Source organism: Scyliorhinus torazame, chromosome 2 (genome assembly GCF_047496885.1).
Source record: "Scyliorhinus torazame isolate Kashiwa2021f chromosome 2, sScyTor2.1, whole genome shotgun sequence".
NCBI lineage: Eukaryota > Metazoa > Chordata > Chondrichthyes > Carcharhiniformes > Scyliorhinidae > Scyliorhinus > Scyliorhinus torazame.
In genome coordinates this window covers 340,450,532-340,469,364 of record NC_092708.1, presented here as the reverse complement: position 1 = coordinate 340,469,364, position 18,833 = coordinate 340,450,532, and the positions used below count along the sequence as shown (strand labels likewise).

Here is an 18,833-nt window from a genome sequence, read left to right as displayed (position 1 = left end):
ATTTGTTCAACTGCCTGAAATGTAGTTCATTACAACCAGCATACTTTTTCAATAGTTGCTTGCAGTCATGGCAAATATAGAGGAATTAGATTTTCCCTTTGTGCTTTTTTGCTCCATTTGTAAAGCAGATTTGAAAATTTTCCTTAATTAGCAAAGACAGACTTATTTGTAATATTATCCCTAATGTATCCAGGTATAGTGATTCAATTGTTAAACGAGGGAGCAAAGAGTATGTGTATACCTATGGCATTATGCATGGTGAGTCAGATAAGAACAGGAATATTATAGTGTGCGATAAGATACAAGAACAGAATTACGCCGCATAGTACACAATCTAGTGTCCTGCTTCTGAAGTGGAGTTACTTGTAACTTTATTTATTCCTTTGAAGCCACAGGTGTATAAATGCATACCGAGAACTAACTTCATGTTAGGAACATTAATGGATTCGAAAGTAATCATGTTTCAGTAGATTAGTGTTTGCCTCTATTTCCTTGGGTCCTTCCAAAGGTCAGAAAACCAGTAGGAAATGCCTACTTTCTTTTCCTTTTCTACGATTTCTAGATTTTTTTTGTATTGACAGCAAAGTGTGAAACATTGTATTGTAACATCTGAAATATCAACACATGCACAAGTTGCAAAACGTTAATATATGTCAATATACATAGATATATTTATCGTGTGCATATTAAGTAGATCATTCATTTTTTAATTATGAAGATTACTAGTAGGATTAAAGGAGGACATGATAAAGAGTAATCTTGGCAGTGGTCTATTATGAAAATTGAACACAATGCCAAATTCCTCTCTGCCACTTTAACAGAGACATTCACTTATTTATTTTACTAACAGCATAGACAGTTTATTTGCACACAGTGAGTGTTCACATCATTGACACTGTCAACAGTAATTTCTACCTATTATGTTTGTTTTTTCATGACCTCACTGTTAAGAACAAAGCCTGTACTTTCCATCACCAGCCATCCATTGTAGTAGTGTCAGTCAGGCAGCAGATAATCGGGGAGGAATTCATTACTCCTGATTCAGTTTCCAGGGGAATGGGGAACCAGGGATATAGGAAACATCCACTTCAAAAACATTTTTTAATGTTTCCAATTAAGGGGAAATTTAGCATGGCCAATCCACCCACCCTGCACCTCATTTGGGTTGTGGGGATGAGACCCAAGCAGACACGAGGAGAATGTGCAAACTCCACACGGACAGTGACCCGAGGCTCCACTTCAAAAATGACAAGCATTTTGTTTAAAGTATTCACTTGGGAGTTAACCATCCTCCATGTCATTATCTGCCAGTCCAGTATGTAAGACACTAGCTATAGATCATTCCTGAATGAAATAGTTATCTGGATTGCTAGGCAGTGGTAAGCAAATAAAGGTCATGAAAAGGACACCATAATATTAAGTGTATTTCGCCCATATATTAATGACTTTCCTGATTTTTTTCCCTCTCCACTGGCATTTAGGTTCCCCGGATTTTGTGCCAAACTTTGTAAAGGAATTTCTTTCCCAGCAGCATTGGAAATCCTGTGGCGCGGGTGTTTGAGAGGATTAATACAGGCACGTCAAGCAGCTCAGGCTGAACGAGAAGCGAACCCATCAACAGACAGAGGTAAACAGACGTCACTCTGGCAGAAAGGTGGTGAATTTGATTGCTTTTCTTCATTGAAAGGTGGGAGAGCAGAGCCAATGGAATTGATAATGTTTGTAACTATCAAGCTAACTTTAATTTAGGAAGTTGCTTCAGAAGTACCCCAATCACAAGGTGCAGCGTTTTCAGAGGCAGTGCATACAAGGAGGTTGGAAACAGCAAATCTACCTCAATTAGCTGGACCTGCCACGGTACCACCAACATTATTTGTAGATTCTGGCACACCTACTGGGAAATGACCTTGAATATGGCTCATTCGAGAATCAGTTGTAGGTGTTATTTGCTGGAAGGACACGCGCTTCTAGCATACAGAATGATGGTCGACACATCCAGTAAGACTTGTAATCATCTGCTGTCGGTAAAATGATTGGGTTTCCCTTCAGGCATTTTGTGAGGATTGTCCAATGGAATGTCACAGAAAACCTCCTTTCCAAATAGCAGCCTTTACAGGATTACCTCCCCTAGTGTAGCCACAAGCAGGGAAGTAAGTGCTGAGTTGTTCTCTTAGAAAGGATATACTGATACCTGGACTGAGAGTTTTTTGCCTAACAGGAACAATTGAGCAGTTTAGGGTTCTTTCCTCTGGAAAAGAGACGATTTAGGATTAACATTGTAGAGATCTTTAAGATTATGGACTATTTTGATAAGGTGGAGGAAGCAAAGGTTTTTCCACTTGCTGTGGTCAGAACTAGAGGTCGTAAATGTAAAATATTCACTAATAAATCCAACAGGGTATTAGGAACACTCTTTACCCTTAGAGTGGTGTAAATGTAGAACCCACTACCACAAGGTGCAGTGGAAGTTAACAGCATGGATGCATGTTAGGAAATCTGATCGAACACAATGAGGGAGAAACGGATGGAGAGATATATTAATGGAGTTTAAGTAGAAGGTGGGAGGAAGCTTTTATGGAACATAAACACTGCGCCAAATGGCCTGTTTGTGTGCTGTAAATACTATGCATACTAGAGATCATGGGCTGGATTCTCTGGGTCGGAGAATCGTCGGGGAGCGGCGTGAAACCCGCCCCGAATTCCCCGGCGGCGGTTTTAGGGCGGGGCGGGGATCGCGCCGCGCCGGTCGAGGGCCGTTGGCAGTGGCCCCCCACAGCAATTCTCCGGGCCCCGATGGGCCGAGTGGCCGCCCGTTTTCGGCCAGTCTCGCCGTCGTGAAATGGACCGCGTCCTCGGGGGGGGCGCGTGGGATCCGGCCCCCGGGGGGGGGGGGGCACGGTGGCCTGGCCTGCGATCGGGGCCCACCGAACTGCAGGCGGGCCTGTGATGTGGGGGCACTCATTCCCTCCCCGCCGGTCTCTGTAAGGCTCCACCATGGCCGGCGCGGAGAAGAAACCCCCTGCGCAAGCGCAGGAAGCACCCCGGCGGTTCTGTGCATGCGCAACTTCCGGACGGCCCGGCGCTGGAGTGGTTCGCGCCGCTCTTGGCGCCGGTATGGGCCACCCCGCCAATTGAGGGAGAATCCCGCCCAACTAATTTTCAGGATCAGCTTGCTCCTTGGGTTGCCTCTTCCATCATTTCTGTCTGTAACTTCTTAGCCCCTCCCTCCCCAGCTCAGGCAAAATTTGCAATACGTTGAAAAATCCTCTGATCTTTCCCAAAGATTTACAGAGTTTCTGTCCTCCATTCTGGCATTTCCCTTTAATTTGCCTTCAGAGTAAGTTACGTGCAAGTTCATTCCAATAACTGTGATCCTGATATTGGTCCGAATCTACAGCCAGAATGATGCATATTTTGGAAAATCTGATGCAAACAGCATACTTTTCGTCCATCTAAAACCTGCTAAGAGCAATTCAAAACTATGCCAACAGCTATCCAGTCTGAAATAACACTCCTAAAAGTGTTAAGATCATTAATTTTTTCAGCAGCTTCTTATACTATTTTCTTTGGGGCTTTTTGGTCCTTTAGCTCGGAACACGCCTGCAGATCGACCCTGAAGTCCTTCAATATCATCTGGCTCATTGTCTTATCAAGCACATTAATTAAAAAAGTTAAGGGTTTGCCATTTACCACAGATGTCGGGTGAAATTCTCCGTTATCGGCGTAAAATCCGCCGATTGGCGCAAAAAACGGCGCAAATCTGACTTGCGTCACGTCGGAAAAATGGGTCGAAAGTCTCCGGCCCGAAATGGGCTAGCAGCGACGTAACGGGATCCGCGCTTGCGCACGTGGTTCACGCCGTGCAGCGTCATACGCGCCGCACGGCGTGACGGCTCATAAGGCCGCGCTGCTCCCCCCCCCACCCGACCGGAACACCCGACTGGAACACCCGACTGGATGGCTGGCCGCCGCTCAGCCCCGAGGTTCGAGTCACGGGATGTGGAGGCGCTCCTGGACGCAGTGGAGCAGAGGAGGGATGCCCTGTATCCCGGGCACGGCCGCAGAGTTGCCCCACGCCACAGCCGGCATCTGTGGAGGGAAGTGGCAGAGGGAAGTGCCTCTCTGGCACGCTCCTCCTCCTCCTCCTCATCCAGGGCAACATGGACATTAGCGGCTGCCGCCGTGGCGGGCAACATCGCTGGATGATCGGAAAACATGACGGCCTGGTGGGGGGGGGGGGGAACGACGACATGTCATCATTGCCCATATCCCCTCCTTCCCCCCAGCAAGGTGGCATGGACCGCATGGGTCCAACTGTTGGAGGCTGGCACCTGGCCAGGTGGACCAACTCACTTGCCCTCGCACCCCCCCCTCCCCGGCACGGACCCCCCCCCCAATCCCCCTCCCCGGCACGGACCGCCCATTCCCCTCCCCGGCACGGACACCCCCATCCCCCTCCCCGGCACAGACCCACCCATCCCCCTTCCCGGCCCGGACCCCCCATCCCCCTCCCCAGCACGGACCCCCCCAACCTCCTCCCCGGCACGGACCCCCCCAACCTCCTCCCCGGCACGGATCCCAACCTCCTCCCCGGCACGGACCCCCATTCCCCTCCCCGGCATGGACCCCCCATTCCCCTCCCCGGCACGGACCCCCCCAACCTCCTCCCCGGCACGGACCCCAACCTCTTCCCCGGCACGGACCCTCCATCCCCCTCCCGGCACGGACCCCCCCAACCTCCTCCCGGGCACGGACCCCAACCTCCTCCCCGGCACGGACCCTCCATCCCCCTCCCCGGCACGGACCCCCCAAACCTCCTCCCCGGCACGGACCCCAACCTCCTCCCCGGCACGGACCCCCCATCCCCCTCCCCGGCACGGACCCCCACAACCTCCTCCCCGGCACGGACCCCCCATTCCCCTCCCCGGCACGGACTCCCCCCCCCCCATCCCCCTCCCCGGCACGGACCCCCCCAACCTCCTCCCCGGCACGGACCCCAACCTCCTCCCCGGCACGGACCCCCCATTGCCCTCCCTGGCCCGGACCCCCCATCCCCCTCCCCGGCACGGACCCCAACCTCCTCCCCGGCACGGACCTCCCCAACTTCCTCCCTGGCACGGACCCCCCATCCCCCCACCCCCCCCCGGCATGGACCCCCCCAACCTCCTCCCCGGCACGGACCCCCCCAACCTCCTCCCCGGCACGGACCCCCCCAACCTCCTCCCCGGCACGGACACCCCCATCCCCCTCCCCGGCACGGACCCACCCATCCCCCTTCCCGGCCCGGACCCCCCATCCCCCTCCCCAGCACGGACCCCCCCAACCTCCTCCCCGGCACGGAACGCCCAACCTCCTCCCCGGCACGGACCCCAACCTCCTCCCCGGCACGGAACGCCCAACCTCCTCCCCGGCACGGACCCCAACCTCCTCCCCGGCACGGACCCCCCCAACCTCCTCCCCGGCACGGACCCCCCCATTCCCCTCCCCGGCAGGGACCCCCCCAACCTCCTCCCCGGCACGGACCCCAACCTCCTCCCCGGCACGGACCCCCCCCAACCTCCTGCCCGGCACGGACCCCAGCCTCCTCCCCGGCACGGACCCCCCATCCCCCTCCCCGGCACGGACTCCCCCAACCTCCTCCCCGGCACGGACCCCCCATTCACCTCCCCGGCACGGCCCCCCCCATCCCCCTCCCCGGTACAGACCCCCCCAACCTCCTCCACCCCCTGCCCGGCACGGACACTCCCAACCTCCTCCCCGGCACGGACCCCAACCTCCTCCCCGGCACGGACCCCCCATTCCCCTCCCCGGCACGGACCCCCCCATCCCCCTCCCTGGCCCGGACCCCCCATCCCCCTCCCCGGCATGGACCCCAACCTCCTCCCCGGCACGGACCCCCCCAACTTCCTCCCTGGCACGGACCCCCCATCCCCCCCCCCCCCCCCCGGCACGGACCCCCCCAACCTCCTCCCCGGCACGGACCCCCCCAACCTCCTCCCCGGCACGGACCCCCCCAACCTCCTCCCCGGCACGGACACCCCCATCCCCCTCCCCGGCACGGACCCACCCGTTCCCCTTCCCGGCCCGGACCCCCCAGCCCCCTCCCCAGCACGGACCCCCCCAACCTCCTCCCCGGCACAGAACGCCCAACCTCCTCCCAGGCACGGACCCCAACCTCCTCCCCGGCACGGACCCCCCCCAACCTCCTCCCCGGCACGGACCCCCCCATTCCCCTCCCCGGCACGGACCCCCCCAACATCCTCCCCGGCACGGACCCCAACCTCCTCCCCGGCACGGACCCCCCCAACCTCCTGCCCGGCACGGACCCCAGCCTCCTCCCCGGCACGGACCCCCCATCCCCCTCCCCGGCACGGACTCCCCCAACCTCCTCCCCGGCACGGACCCCCCATTCCCCTCCCCGGCACGGCCCCCCCCATCCACCTCCCCGGTACAGACCCCCCCAACCTCCTCCCCGGCACGGACACCAACCCCCTCCCCGGCACGGACCCCCCATCCCCCTCCCCGGCACGGACCCCCCCAACCTCCTCCCCGGCACGGACCCCCCATTCCCCACCCCGGCACGGACCCCACCCCCCATCCCACTCCCCGGCACGGACCCCCCCAACCTCATCCCCGGCACGGACCCCAACCTCCTCCCCGGCACGGACCCCCCATCCCCCTCCCCAGCACGGACCCCCCCAACCTCCTCCCCGGCACGGACCCCCCATTCCCCTCCCCGGCACGGACCCCCCCCCCCATCCCCCTCCCCGGCACGGACCCCACCAACCTCCTCCCCGGCACGGACCCCAACCTCCTCCCTGGCACGGACCCCCCCATCCCCCTCCCCGGCCCGGACCCCCCATCCCCCTCCCTGGCCCGGACCCCCCATCCCCCTCCCCGGCACGGACCCCCCCAACCTCCTCCCCGGCACGGACCCCAACCTCCTCCCCGGCACGGACCCTCCATTCCCCTCCCCGGCATGGACCCCCCCATCCCCCTCCTCGGCCCGGACCCCCCATCCCCCTCCCTGGCCCGGACCCCCCATCCCCCTCCCCGGCACGGACCCCCCCAACCTCCTCCCCGGCACGGACCCCAACCTCCTCCCCGGCACGGACCCCCCAACCTCCTCCCCGGCACGGACCCCCCATTCCCCTCCCCGGCACGGACCCCCCAACCTCCTCTCCGGCACGGACCCCAACCTCCTCCCCGGCACGGACCCTCCATCCCCCTCCCCGGCACGGACACCCCCAACCTCCTCCCCGGCACGGACCCCAACCTCCTCCCTGGCACGGACCCCCCATCCCCCTCCCCGGCACGGACCCCCCATCCCCCTCCCCGGCACGGACTCCCCCAACCTCCTCCCCGGCACGGACCCCCCATTCCCCTCCCCGGCACGGCCCCCCCCCATCCCCCTCCCCGGTACAGACCCCCCCAACCTCCTCCACCCCCTGCCCGGCACGGACACCCCCAACCTCCTCCCCGGCACGGACCCCATCCCCCTCCCTGGCCCGGACCCCCCATCCCCCTCCCCGGCACGGACCCCAACCTCCTCCCCGGCACGGACCCCCCCAACTTCCTCCCTGGCACGGACCCCCCATCCCCCCCCCCCCCGGCACGGACCCCCCCAACCTCTTCCCCGGCACGGACCCCCCCAACCACCTCCCCGGCACGGACCCCCCCAACCTCCTCCCCGGCACGGACACCCCCATCCCCCTCCGCGGCACGGACCCACCCATCCCCCTTCCCGGCCCGGACCCCCCATCCCCCTCCCCAGCACGGACCGCCCCAACCTCCTCCCCGGCACGGAACGCCCAACCTCCTCCCAGGCACGGACCCCAACCTCCTCCCCGGCACGGACCCACCCCAACCTCCTCCCCGGCATGGACCCCCCCATTCCCCTCCCCGGCACGGACCCCCCCAACCTCCTCCCCGGCACGGACCCCAACCTCCTCCCCGGCACGGACCCCCCCAACCTCCTGCCCGGCACGGACCCCAGCCTCCTCCCCGGCACGGACCCCCCATCCCCCTCCCCGGCACGGACTCCCCCAACCTCCTCCCCGGCACGGACCCCCCATTCCCCTCCCCGGCACGGCCCCCCCCCATCCCCCTCCCCGGTACAGACCCCCCCAACCTCCTCCCCGGCACGGACACCAACCCCCTCCCCGGCACGGACACCCCATCCCCCTCCCCGGCACGGACCCCCCCAACCTCCTCCCCGGCACGGACCCCTCATTCCCCTCCCCGGCACGGACCCCACCCCCCATCCCACTCCCCGGCACGGACCCCCCCAACCTCATCCCCGGCACGGACCTCAACCTCCTCCCCGGCACGGACCCCCCATCCCCCTCCCCGGCACGGACCCCCCAACCTCCTCCCCGGCACGGACCCCCCATTCCCCTCCCCGGCACGGACCCCCCTCCCATCCCCCTCCCCGGCACGGACCCCACCAACCTCCTCCCCGGCACGGACCCCAACCTCCTCCCTGGCACGGACCCCCCATTCCCCTCCCCGGCACGGACCCCCCCATCCCCCTCCCCGGCCCGGACCCCCCATCCCCCTCCCTGGCCCGGACCCCCATCCCCCTCCCCGGCACGGACCCCCCCAACCTCCTCCCCGGCATGGACCCCAACCTCCTCCCCGGCACGGACCCTCCATTCCCCTCCCCGGCATGGACCCCCCCATCCCCCTCCCCGGCCCGGTCCCCCCATCCCCCTCCCTGGCCCGGACCCCCCATCCCCCTCCCCGGCACGGACCCCCCCAACCTCCTCCCCGGCACGGACCCCAACGTCCTCCCCGGCACGGACCCCCCAACCTCCTCCCCGGCACGGACCCCCCATTCCCCTCCCCGGCACGGACCCCCCAACCTCCTCTCCGGCACGGACCCCAACCTCCTCCCCGGCACGGACCCTCCATCCCCCTCCCCGGCACGGACACCCCCAACCTCCTCCCCGGCACGGACCCCAACCTCCTCCCTGGCACGGACCCCCCATCCCCCTCCCCGGCACGGACCCCTCCAACCTCCTCCCCGTCATGGACCCCCCATTCCCCTCCCCGGCACGGAACCCCCCCCCATCCCCCTCCCCGGCACAGACCCCCACAACCTCCTCCCCAGCACGGACCCCAACCTCCTCCCCGGCACGGACCCCCCATTCCCCTCCCCGACACGGACCCCCCCATCCCCCTCCCCGGCCCGGACCCCCCATCCCCCTCCCTGGCCCGGACCCCCCATACCCCTCCCCGGCACGGACCCCCCCAACCTCCTCCCCGGCACGGACCCCAACCTCCTCCCCGACACGGACCCCCCATCCTCCTCCCCGGCACGGACCCCCCCAACCTCCTCCCCGGCACGGACCCCAACCTCCTCCCCGACACGGACCCCCCATCCTCCTCCCCGGCACGGACCCCCCCAACCTCCTCCCCGGCACGGATCCCAACCTCCTCCCCGGCACAGACCCCCCATCCCCCTCCCCGGCACGGACCCCCCCAACCTCCTCCCCGGCACGGACCCCCCCAACCTCCTCCCCGGCACAGACCCCAACCTCCTCCCCGGCACGGACCCCCCATCCCCCTCCCCGGCACGGACCCCCCCATCCTCCTCCCCGGCACGGACCCCCCTCCCGGCACTCCCCCGGAGCCCAGCACACTCTAACCACCCCACCCCCCGCCGCACACACACACACACAACCCGAGACACACCTCTCCCCACACATTCAGACTGCGGCCACGCCATCGCCTGCCCAGCGGCCAACCCCCCACGCCGTCACTCACCTCCACGTTGGTCGGCGTGAACCTGGAGCACAGGTTCACGCCGATGAAAAGGAGGTTTGATTTACGTTGACGTGAACGGTCATCACGTCGACGGGACTTCGGCCCATCCGGAAGGGAGAATATCGGCAGGCCGAAAATCGGCTGCCTTGCGCAGACCCGTGTCATTCTCCGAAGTCAGCGGCGCCATTAACGGCCCGCCGACTTTTCTCCCTTCGTAGACTTCGGCAACCGGCGGGGGCGGGATTCACGGCGGCCAACGGCCATTCTCCGACCCGCTGGGGGGGTCGGAGAATGACGCCCGTCATTTCTCCACAACACAGGATCAGTATGCGCCTTTTGAAAATCTTCTCTACTCGTGTGTTAATTGCTAATTTAGGGGAAAAAAATCAGCTGCATTGATCAGCGATGGCAGCTTGTCAGGAACCCTCTGCTGCAGTGCAGTTACAATAGGCCAGTCAGAGCCAATCAGAACAAACCATTTGGCAAGTGGACTCCAAACATCATCAGTCAGGCTCATTAATTTGTTAGGAATCAAAAATATTGTGATTCCAGCATTAATCATTAACCAAATAAACTTCTTCATTTTTAAGAAGTACCTTTAGAATGAACTATTATTCATGCCAACCCTCCTGGGACCTGTTCTGAAGTGAACTGCTGAAGCAGTTGTCTTTAAGACATTGAGATCGAGGATCAGCCATGATCATATTGAATGGTGGAACAGGCTCGAAGGGCCGAATGGCCTACTCCTGCTCATAGCTTCTAGGTTTCTATGTTTTCTATGATCTTATTGGCTTCCAATTCCAATATTAATTGTGATTGGCCATTGTGCCTGATCAGGGGTCAGGGCAGAGGGAGAAGGCTAGTTTACCTTTCAGGTGCACTGCAGTAGCTATTAGATTAAAGTGAACAATACTGTAAAGAAAATACACTTTGGAATATGACACACTGAGCTCTGCTGAGTTCCTGACCCAAGTTGAATTGAACACAGAAGTCCAGATGTGCCATCTCTTGCCAATAGGAAACAATCAAAGGGTAGAGTCATGTCCAGTTGGCCTCTGACACAATTTCTTAAATGGCCATAAGAAATATTGGCCTGCAAGCACTAGCTTAGGTGTATGAAATAATGGGGAAAACTTGCCTTGCTGATACCATAAAAGCAAAGAAAACTACTCTTTGTAAAATAGAGGTGTAGGGCTGTCAATAGAGATGGGGCTTCTTCCTAATTAGCTAAATTAACTTTAAAATTCAACACCCAAAATGTAGGGTGCACCTAATCCTTATCTCCCCTTGTCCTTCTCGACCTGTCTGCAGCCTTTGCAATATTGACCGTAGCACCGTCCTCCAACATCTCTCCACCTTCATCAAGTTGTGTGGGGTTACCCTTGCCTGGTTCCATTCTTGTCTATCCAACCGTTGTTCAAGAACCAATTGCAATGGTTTCTCTTCCTGCTCCCGCATTGTTATCTCTGCTGTTACCGTGACCCCCCCCCCTCCCCACCAAGTTTCGAACCTTGGCTCCCTCCTATTTCTCAACTACACACAACCACTCAGTGACATTATCTGAAAACAGAGGGCGCAGGGGTGGAAAATGGGTGTTGACGCCGAAAAACAGCGCGACGCCGCTCCCGCTCACCGTGAATCGCACGCGCGCGGTCTATACGGCGCGGGTAGGGGAACATTGACAGAGCCCCCTGCCCCCCCCCGCCGCGATTCACCGACGAAAACTGGCCGAGTTCCCGACGGCGTGGTTCTAACCATGTTTTGCCTGTCGGGTACGGTCGGCGGCAGCTGCGGACTCAGTCCGCGGCCACCCTGGTGAGAGGCGGGGGGATCCTTCACCCTGGGGGGGGGGGGCCTCAGGGACGGCCAGGCTAGCAATCGGGGGCCACCGTTCCCGGGCGTGCGCAGTCTCGGGGGTGGGGGGTGGGGCCTATATTTTCGGGGCCGGTCCGCGTTGTGAGTCCGCCACGTCGCGCGGGGCGGTTGCCAAAGGTCGCCGCCGTGCGCATGAGCGGATTCCCGACCGGAAGTGTAGGGCCCCGTAACGGCAGCCAGAGCTGCGAGGAATCTCTGGGGCCCGTTTTGACGCTCGAGTGGGGACATAGCCCCATTATTGGAGAAACCCGCCCATTGATTTTGAAATTCTCAATATTGTTTTCAAATTCTTCATTGGCCTGGACCCACCGTTTCTCTTGTATCTGCTCCAGAGCCACGTACCTCTCAGTTATCTGTGCTCCTTTAACTTTGGCATCCTGAGCATCCCCGATTTAATTGCCCCAATGGTAGGCATGCCTTCATTTGCCCCAAGCACTGGATTTCTCTCCCTGCACACCTCCAAATACCCTTCCCCGCTTTAATATTCTCCTCCTTCAATAAAACCTACCTCTTTAACAACGCATTTGATTGTCTATGTGCATCCGTGTCATTGCTTCTTGGACAATTGTCAGGAAAATATTGTGACATGAAAATATCAGGGAAATCCAAGAAATTAGAATATTTTCAGTTGGTTTTATGTTTTAAAAACTGTAAAAGAATGAAAGTTAATCAAGGCAGGGACAGGATGGCTGTGTTAATGGAGCTAGTGCCTTTGATATGTTGAAGAGCTTAGCAAAACGGCAAACAGATGTTTACCTAGGGCAAGGTAGTAACAATGGGGGGACAAAACATGAATGAATTTTAATAAGATTTTAGGGATTCAAAGGGATTCAAAGGAACAGATACAAGCTGTGAAGAAATGTTTTCTGCATTTTGCTTTTACACTCTAAAAGCTAAAATCAAGAAATGAGGGTAATTAAGTCTGCTTTCTAGAATACGTTGGGTCAGCCAAGGGAAGATCAAAGGGGAAACTGTATTTAATTAAGATGATTAAACCTATGAAGAGAGCAGTTGACCTCAGACAACAGCAAGAATATCTTAACTCCCAGCAAGAAGTATCTGTGATAAAAGCCTGTCTTGAAACACATGTTGCTTGTGTTACCTCAGACGCAATGCAAAGAGTTGTAACTGCCTGGTCTGGTAACTTTTACTGGATTTTTGAAACAGATTTTAAGATCTATAAGGTGCTGGAGAGCAATTTGGGGAGAGTTAGCTTTGAAGATAGTAAAGATTGTTTAGAACGGTTTAAACAATTAGTGATCCGATCCCCCGCTGGGTCGGAGAATCGGCGGGAGCTGGCGTGAATCCCGCCCCCGCCGGTTGCCGAATTCTCCGGCACCGGATATTCGTCAGGGGCGGGATTCGCGCTGCGCCGGTCGGCGGGCCCCCCACCGGCGATTCTCCGCCCCGCGATGAGCCGAAGTCCCGCTGCTGTCATGCCAATCCCGCCGACGTGAATCAAAACACCTCCCTTCCCGGCGGGACTGGCGGCGCGGGAGAGCTCCGGGCTCCTGGGGGGGCGCGGGGCGCTCTGGCCCCGGGGGTGCCCCCACAGTGGCCTGGCCCGCGATCAGGGCCCACTGATCCGCGGGTGGGTCTGTGCCGTGGGGGCACTCTTTTCCCTCCGCCTCGGCCACAGCTTCCGCGATGGCCGACGCGCAAGAGGCACCCCAACCTGCGCATGCGCGGGGATGACGTCAGTGGCCGCTGATGCTCCCGCGCATGCGCAGACCTCCGCCACCCGGCGAAGTCCTTCCGGTCCCAGCTGGCGTGGCGCCATAGGCCTTTCCCGCCAGCTGGCAGCGTGCCAACCACTCTGGCGCGGGCCTAGCCCCTCACGGTGAGGGCTTGGCCGCTAAAGGTGCGTAGAAATCCGCACCTTTGGGGCGGCCCGACGCCGGAGTGGTTCCCGCCACTCCAACCCGCCGGGACCCCCCGCCCCGCCGGGTAGGGGAGAATACCGGCCACTGTGTCTATCTATTGACTTAGTTAGGTGTACTTCTAGTTTACTTTAGCGTTGTTTATTCGGTTTCTTAATAAACATTTATTTTATTAAAATCATCACAAAACGTCCGGGATCCATCAATCTCTGGATTTCACATTTTTCCTCGCATTATACCAAATTGCAAAATATAGTTGAAGACAGTTGCTTCAATTTTCCCATCTGGGAGTTGGAGAAAATCGGCATTTACCATCAGCCGTGACCTTAACAAAAGGCTCTGAAGTGTAAGGGATGTTTTACTATATTAAAGGTACTATACGAACACGAGGAGTTATTGTTGTTGGCCTAGCTGGAGAAACAGCAGAAATTTTACCAGTGGTCACAGTGCTGGTGGTTGTATGGTTTCAGCAGAACTGGAGCAGGGACAGGATGGTAAGCTTTGTCTGACTATTTTAGGGGCGCTAGCTAGCGGTCCAGTGAAGATTCCGCCCATAAATCTCAACTTTCATGACTGTTGCCCTTTGGTTTACTTGGTTGCAAACCTACTATTGACATCTCACACCATGATTTCCTCACAAGTTTTCTGTAGCCTGGTATGTCATTCCCTCTTTCCTACTGCAGACCCTCTACAATAAGTAACAAGGACACTGCACACATCTGATATATTCCCCAATACTATTCACATAATATTGGCTTGAAAAGTTTGCTATTAACCTTGTTCCTCCATGGTGCCACGATGTACACTGTCTGACTCTAACTTTCCACCTCCTTTCTTGAACACTCCACTGTCTTTGTGTGGTCATCTGCTTATCCGACATCCCGTCTTGGGTGAACCACAATTTCCTCCAGTTCGACGTTGGAAAGGCTGAAACCATCATTCTTGGCATGAGTACAAACCACCGATTACATCCCTGTTCCGTGAATAACCCCAAATTCAAATTCTTACTGTGCTTAACTCCCTTCTTAGCCTCAGCCACCTTGAGGTCTGTGAACTCCTTCAAATATAATATTCCCCTTCCTCAACCTCACCGTTGCGTCGACTCTGGGTAATTGTACATCCCCCTCTTCAGTCAGCTGGTCAATGTGTTCTGGAATTCTTCTTAAAGTCATCTCTGGCTCTCCACCGCCTTCTCCTCCTCAAAACCCGTTCTTTTGGCCAAGATTTTACTCCCTCCTTCTATCACTTTATTTGCTCATGATCTTTTTTTAATGATAGTTCTGTGAAGGCTGGTCATCTACATTAAAAGCAGTATAAAAATGCAAGTTATCGTCAATTAGCCTGTTATCTAGTGTAAATTGTGTGGCCTGGATCTTTTCCCAGTGAAAAATCTCCATCAAGAATCATTCAAATATAGGGTTACAAATAATATATTTCATATGGGAGGTATTCACATAAATGCCCCAAAAATAAATATTGTACACTTCAAAACTAATTAATTGGCTGTAATGTACTTTGGATGTCCTATGGCTGTGAGAGGCATTGTATAAATAAAAGTTCAGTTCTTTATGAAGAATGCCTGTATTGACATAGAAATATTACTGGAAGTCAGTTCATTATCTTAATGATTTGGGCAGCTGAAAGTGATGGATTCAATTCCCAAATGCTCAACCCCATTTCCTGATTCAGTCAAGCTGACTGAGAAGTTATCACATTGCTGCTTGGCATAGCCCGAAGGTAAGGAAGGAAAACTAGAAGACCGACACTCTGCTCTTCCGGCACCTTCCAGCAGATGGTCTTAGAGCTCAGAGGAAGCTGTCCACCTGCACTCTTGGTCTTGATGTATAAACCACTGGATGGGATGGGAAGATTGTACCATGCAGGGAGCGAGAAAATAAAATTACCTAGATGATTTTAAATGAAAATAATTATTTTATATTCATGAAGGTTTCATTAACTTAATGACAACGTTTCTGAAGTAAATGTCCCTGCATTCAATCCATCATCGTTAATTAACGGCGCACTTGACAACAGCTAGGATTTTAATTTAGAGTGTAACAGTAACTCTATTGTCTGCATCTTCCATGTGCTTGCAAATTGCATCTTATTCTATGGGGAGCTTCTATAACCTGGAGTTGAAGGGATCTCAAATGCTTACCTGCTTTGTTAGAACTGCCCTGTTTATCTGTCTCTGTCCGTTTAGATGCTGCCTGATCTAACGGTCCATAAAGAGGAGCATTTGGCCAAGAAAAACAGACAAAAGAGGAAAATAAAATGTAAATGTGACTGAAATATGAAAGATTCCAGAAAGAAAATTTTAACAGTATGATAAAATAAAAGATCAAAGAGTTGAACAAGTGAAAGTAGAATAGCTATCAAAGGAAAGTTAAAAAGCTCCACAGAAGTATGATCTAGATAAAGAACAGTGGCTCCAACTGATCTCCACTTTAATGGGAAGTGGGGAATTCTAATTATTTTCAATTAACCAGACATTCTAACAATATAACTATAATCGTGCATTTTAATTGTAGGCTCTGGACAGTGAGAGATTAATCAACAGTAGAGTCGTAACATTAAAACTGAAACTGATTCTGAAAATAACAGTTGGTGAAAACTTGTTTATACAAAAATTGCATCTGGCAGAACAAAATGGAACTCCCCTTATATTCTCAAGCGTTCTTGCCTCTGCTCACTCCCAGCATTACAATAGCACACACAGAGGATGTATCATGGTGGAGAGGGCTGAACCCTGGATAATATATCATTAATGACCTGCTGGCTATTAATAACAATCTTTGAAGTCAGCTGTCACATTTCACCTTTGAAAATATCACGAGACCAAATAGAATTTCAAAGCGAGGTTCTTCAAGCTGTAAACAAAGGATGGCAAAAAACGGGACTGAACAGCCAGATCAAATACAACCCACTCTTTCATCTACTGACCATAGATCATTGTACTATCACAGAATCTTTACAGTGCAGAAGGAGACTATTCGGCCCATTGAGTCTGCACTGACCATCTGAAAGAGCACCCTACCTAGGCCCACTTCCCCACCCTATCCGCCATAACCCCACCTAACCTGCACATCTTTGCACTCTGAGGGGCAATTTAGCATGGCGAATCCACCTAACTTGCACACCTTTGGACACTAAGTGACAATTTAACATGGCTAATCCACCTGATAAATAGATTTAGAATCATGTTACTAATTGCACATAAAATAAGTATTGCTCAGGGCAGCACGGTGGTGCAGTGCCTGCGGCGCTGAGGGCTCGGGTTCGATCCCAGCCCCAGGTCACTGTCTGTGTGGAGTTTGCACATTCTCCGTGTGGCTGCATGGGTTTCACCCCCACACCCAAAGACGTGCAGATTAGGTCGATTGGACATGTTAAATTGCCCCTTCATTGGAAAAAAAAATAAGTCTTGCCCAATTTAATAACTTTTTTCAAAAGCTGAGTTTCAAAACATATTTTTAGTCACCAGTAACCACAAACTGGGTCATAAATTTTCAATGAAAAGGCCATTGTATAGCCGCTTTTCTTGGAGAACTAATTTCCTTGTTTGTAGCTATTTTAGTGGTGGTATATCTGAAGCAGACATTTTCCCTGGTCGCCTAGTAAGTAAATACTATAGTCTCTGGTGATTGTATATGGACATTATCGGAGGACCTGGAACTTTAGGTCATAGAATCCCTACAGTGCAGAAGGAGGCCATTCGGCCCATCAAGTCTGCACCGACCCTTCGAAAAACCATCCTACCTAGGCCCAATCCCCCACCCTATCCCTGCACACCACCCTAAGAGGAAATTTAGCCTGGCCAATCCACCTAACCTGCACATGTTTGGACTATGGGAGGAAACCGGAGCATCTGGAGGCAACCTATGCAGGCAAGTGGAGAATGTGCAAACTCCACAGTCACCCGAGAAGAACTTGTACATGAGTCTCTGACTGTTGTGCACCTGTGTGTAATTGAATCTCTAATTGTTGAAAGCATCCAAGTACGTGGTGGTAAAGAACTTTGTATCTTGGGTTCGTAGGCTTGAGAATCCCTAATTGTTAATGCTTGACAGTATTTGAATATCTATATATGTGTATGTATTTAGTATCAGGGGGTCCAGTATCTAAATGCATGTGTTATTGGTTACCTCGGAGGTAGATCTTTAATGTTTATCCTTCATAATAATAATCTTTATTAGTGTCACAAGGAGGCTTTACATTAATACTGCAATGAAGTTACTGTGAAAAGCCTCTCGTCGCCACATTCTGGTGCCTGTTCACTGAGGGAGAATTCAGAATGTCCAATTCACCTAATAGCACATCTTTCAGAATTCGTGGGATGAAACCGGAGCACCCGGAGGAAACCCACGCAGACACGGGGAGAACCAACTTCAGTTCATAGAATCGTAATAGAATAATATCAGTTTATAGAATTATAGAACTTACAGTGCAGAAGGAGTTTGCAGGAGTTGATTGTTTTACTCTCCAATTCTAACTACAAACTTGAAGCTTATACTGATATTTAGATGCTAACTGAGATAGATTGCTGGTCTCAGTAATTTTGTGCAGTTTTCAAATGAGAAAACACCAATGTGAAACATTCTGAATAAAATAGTCCTGCACTTAAAGAACAGATGGTATCCTTCTGTGTTCAGCTAAACAAGTGAAGTCAGTGTGGCACCTGTTATATTGCCAAATGCTCAAGTAACTGTGCTAAGAACACAAGCGACATTGCAACTTTTCTGCTGTTATAAAGACTTAATAGTAATTATGCTTTTTTTTCACTGTATTTACCTTTAGGGTGCTTGATGTCATAAGAAATGTAAGGTACAATGTTGTTCATTTAAGAGTCCTTCCAGTTTATTCCCCTTATTTCCCCTTTCTTTTATTTTCCCGTTCTTATTTTGATCCATGGATGGTTAATGGACATGTATCTTTAAGTCAAGCAACCCGTGTCCTTAATTTATAAAATATACAAATGGAGTTGGAATCCAATTCTCTACAAATGATAGCCAAGACTCTCCTTTGCGAGTCTGCCTCACTACCGCTACCAGCGAGAGCGGAGAATGAGAGACACAGCCAAATTTCCACTCATTACAGCGGAACAGAGAATCCCACCTGCATGAAGGAATGGAGAATCCCACCAGATATCTTCTCCGAATGCTGTTTAAATGTATCATTGCTAAGCTGAAAACTGGCTCAATGACCCTGTCGATTGAGTGGCTGTCCATTCCATGAGGAAAATTTCAATTTCAACTGGGACTCATCACGATCTGAGATGAGTCAACACACCTGAGATAGGGAGAGGAACCT

The 18,833-nt window shown here is 54.7% G+C and overlaps 1 protein-coding gene across 6 annotated transcripts in view; it reads right to left on the bottom strand.

Moving 5' to 3' along the window:
- eml1 (EMAP like 1) overlaps positions 1-18,833 on the bottom strand; it is a 369,982-nt gene that overhangs the window by 125,211 nt on the left and 225,938 nt on the right. For 3 of the 6 annotated variants that reach the window (XM_072490461.1, XM_072490442.1, XM_072490447.1), the window contains exon 3: positions 15,682-15,738. The exons of the other annotated variants lie outside the window; for them this stretch is intronic. In XM_072490461.1, coding sequence (XP_072346562.1) covers positions 15,682-15,738 — 57 coding nt within the window. The remainder of the gene's footprint in view (positions 1-15,681; positions 15,739-18,833) is intronic. 6 annotated transcript variants of the gene reach the window in all.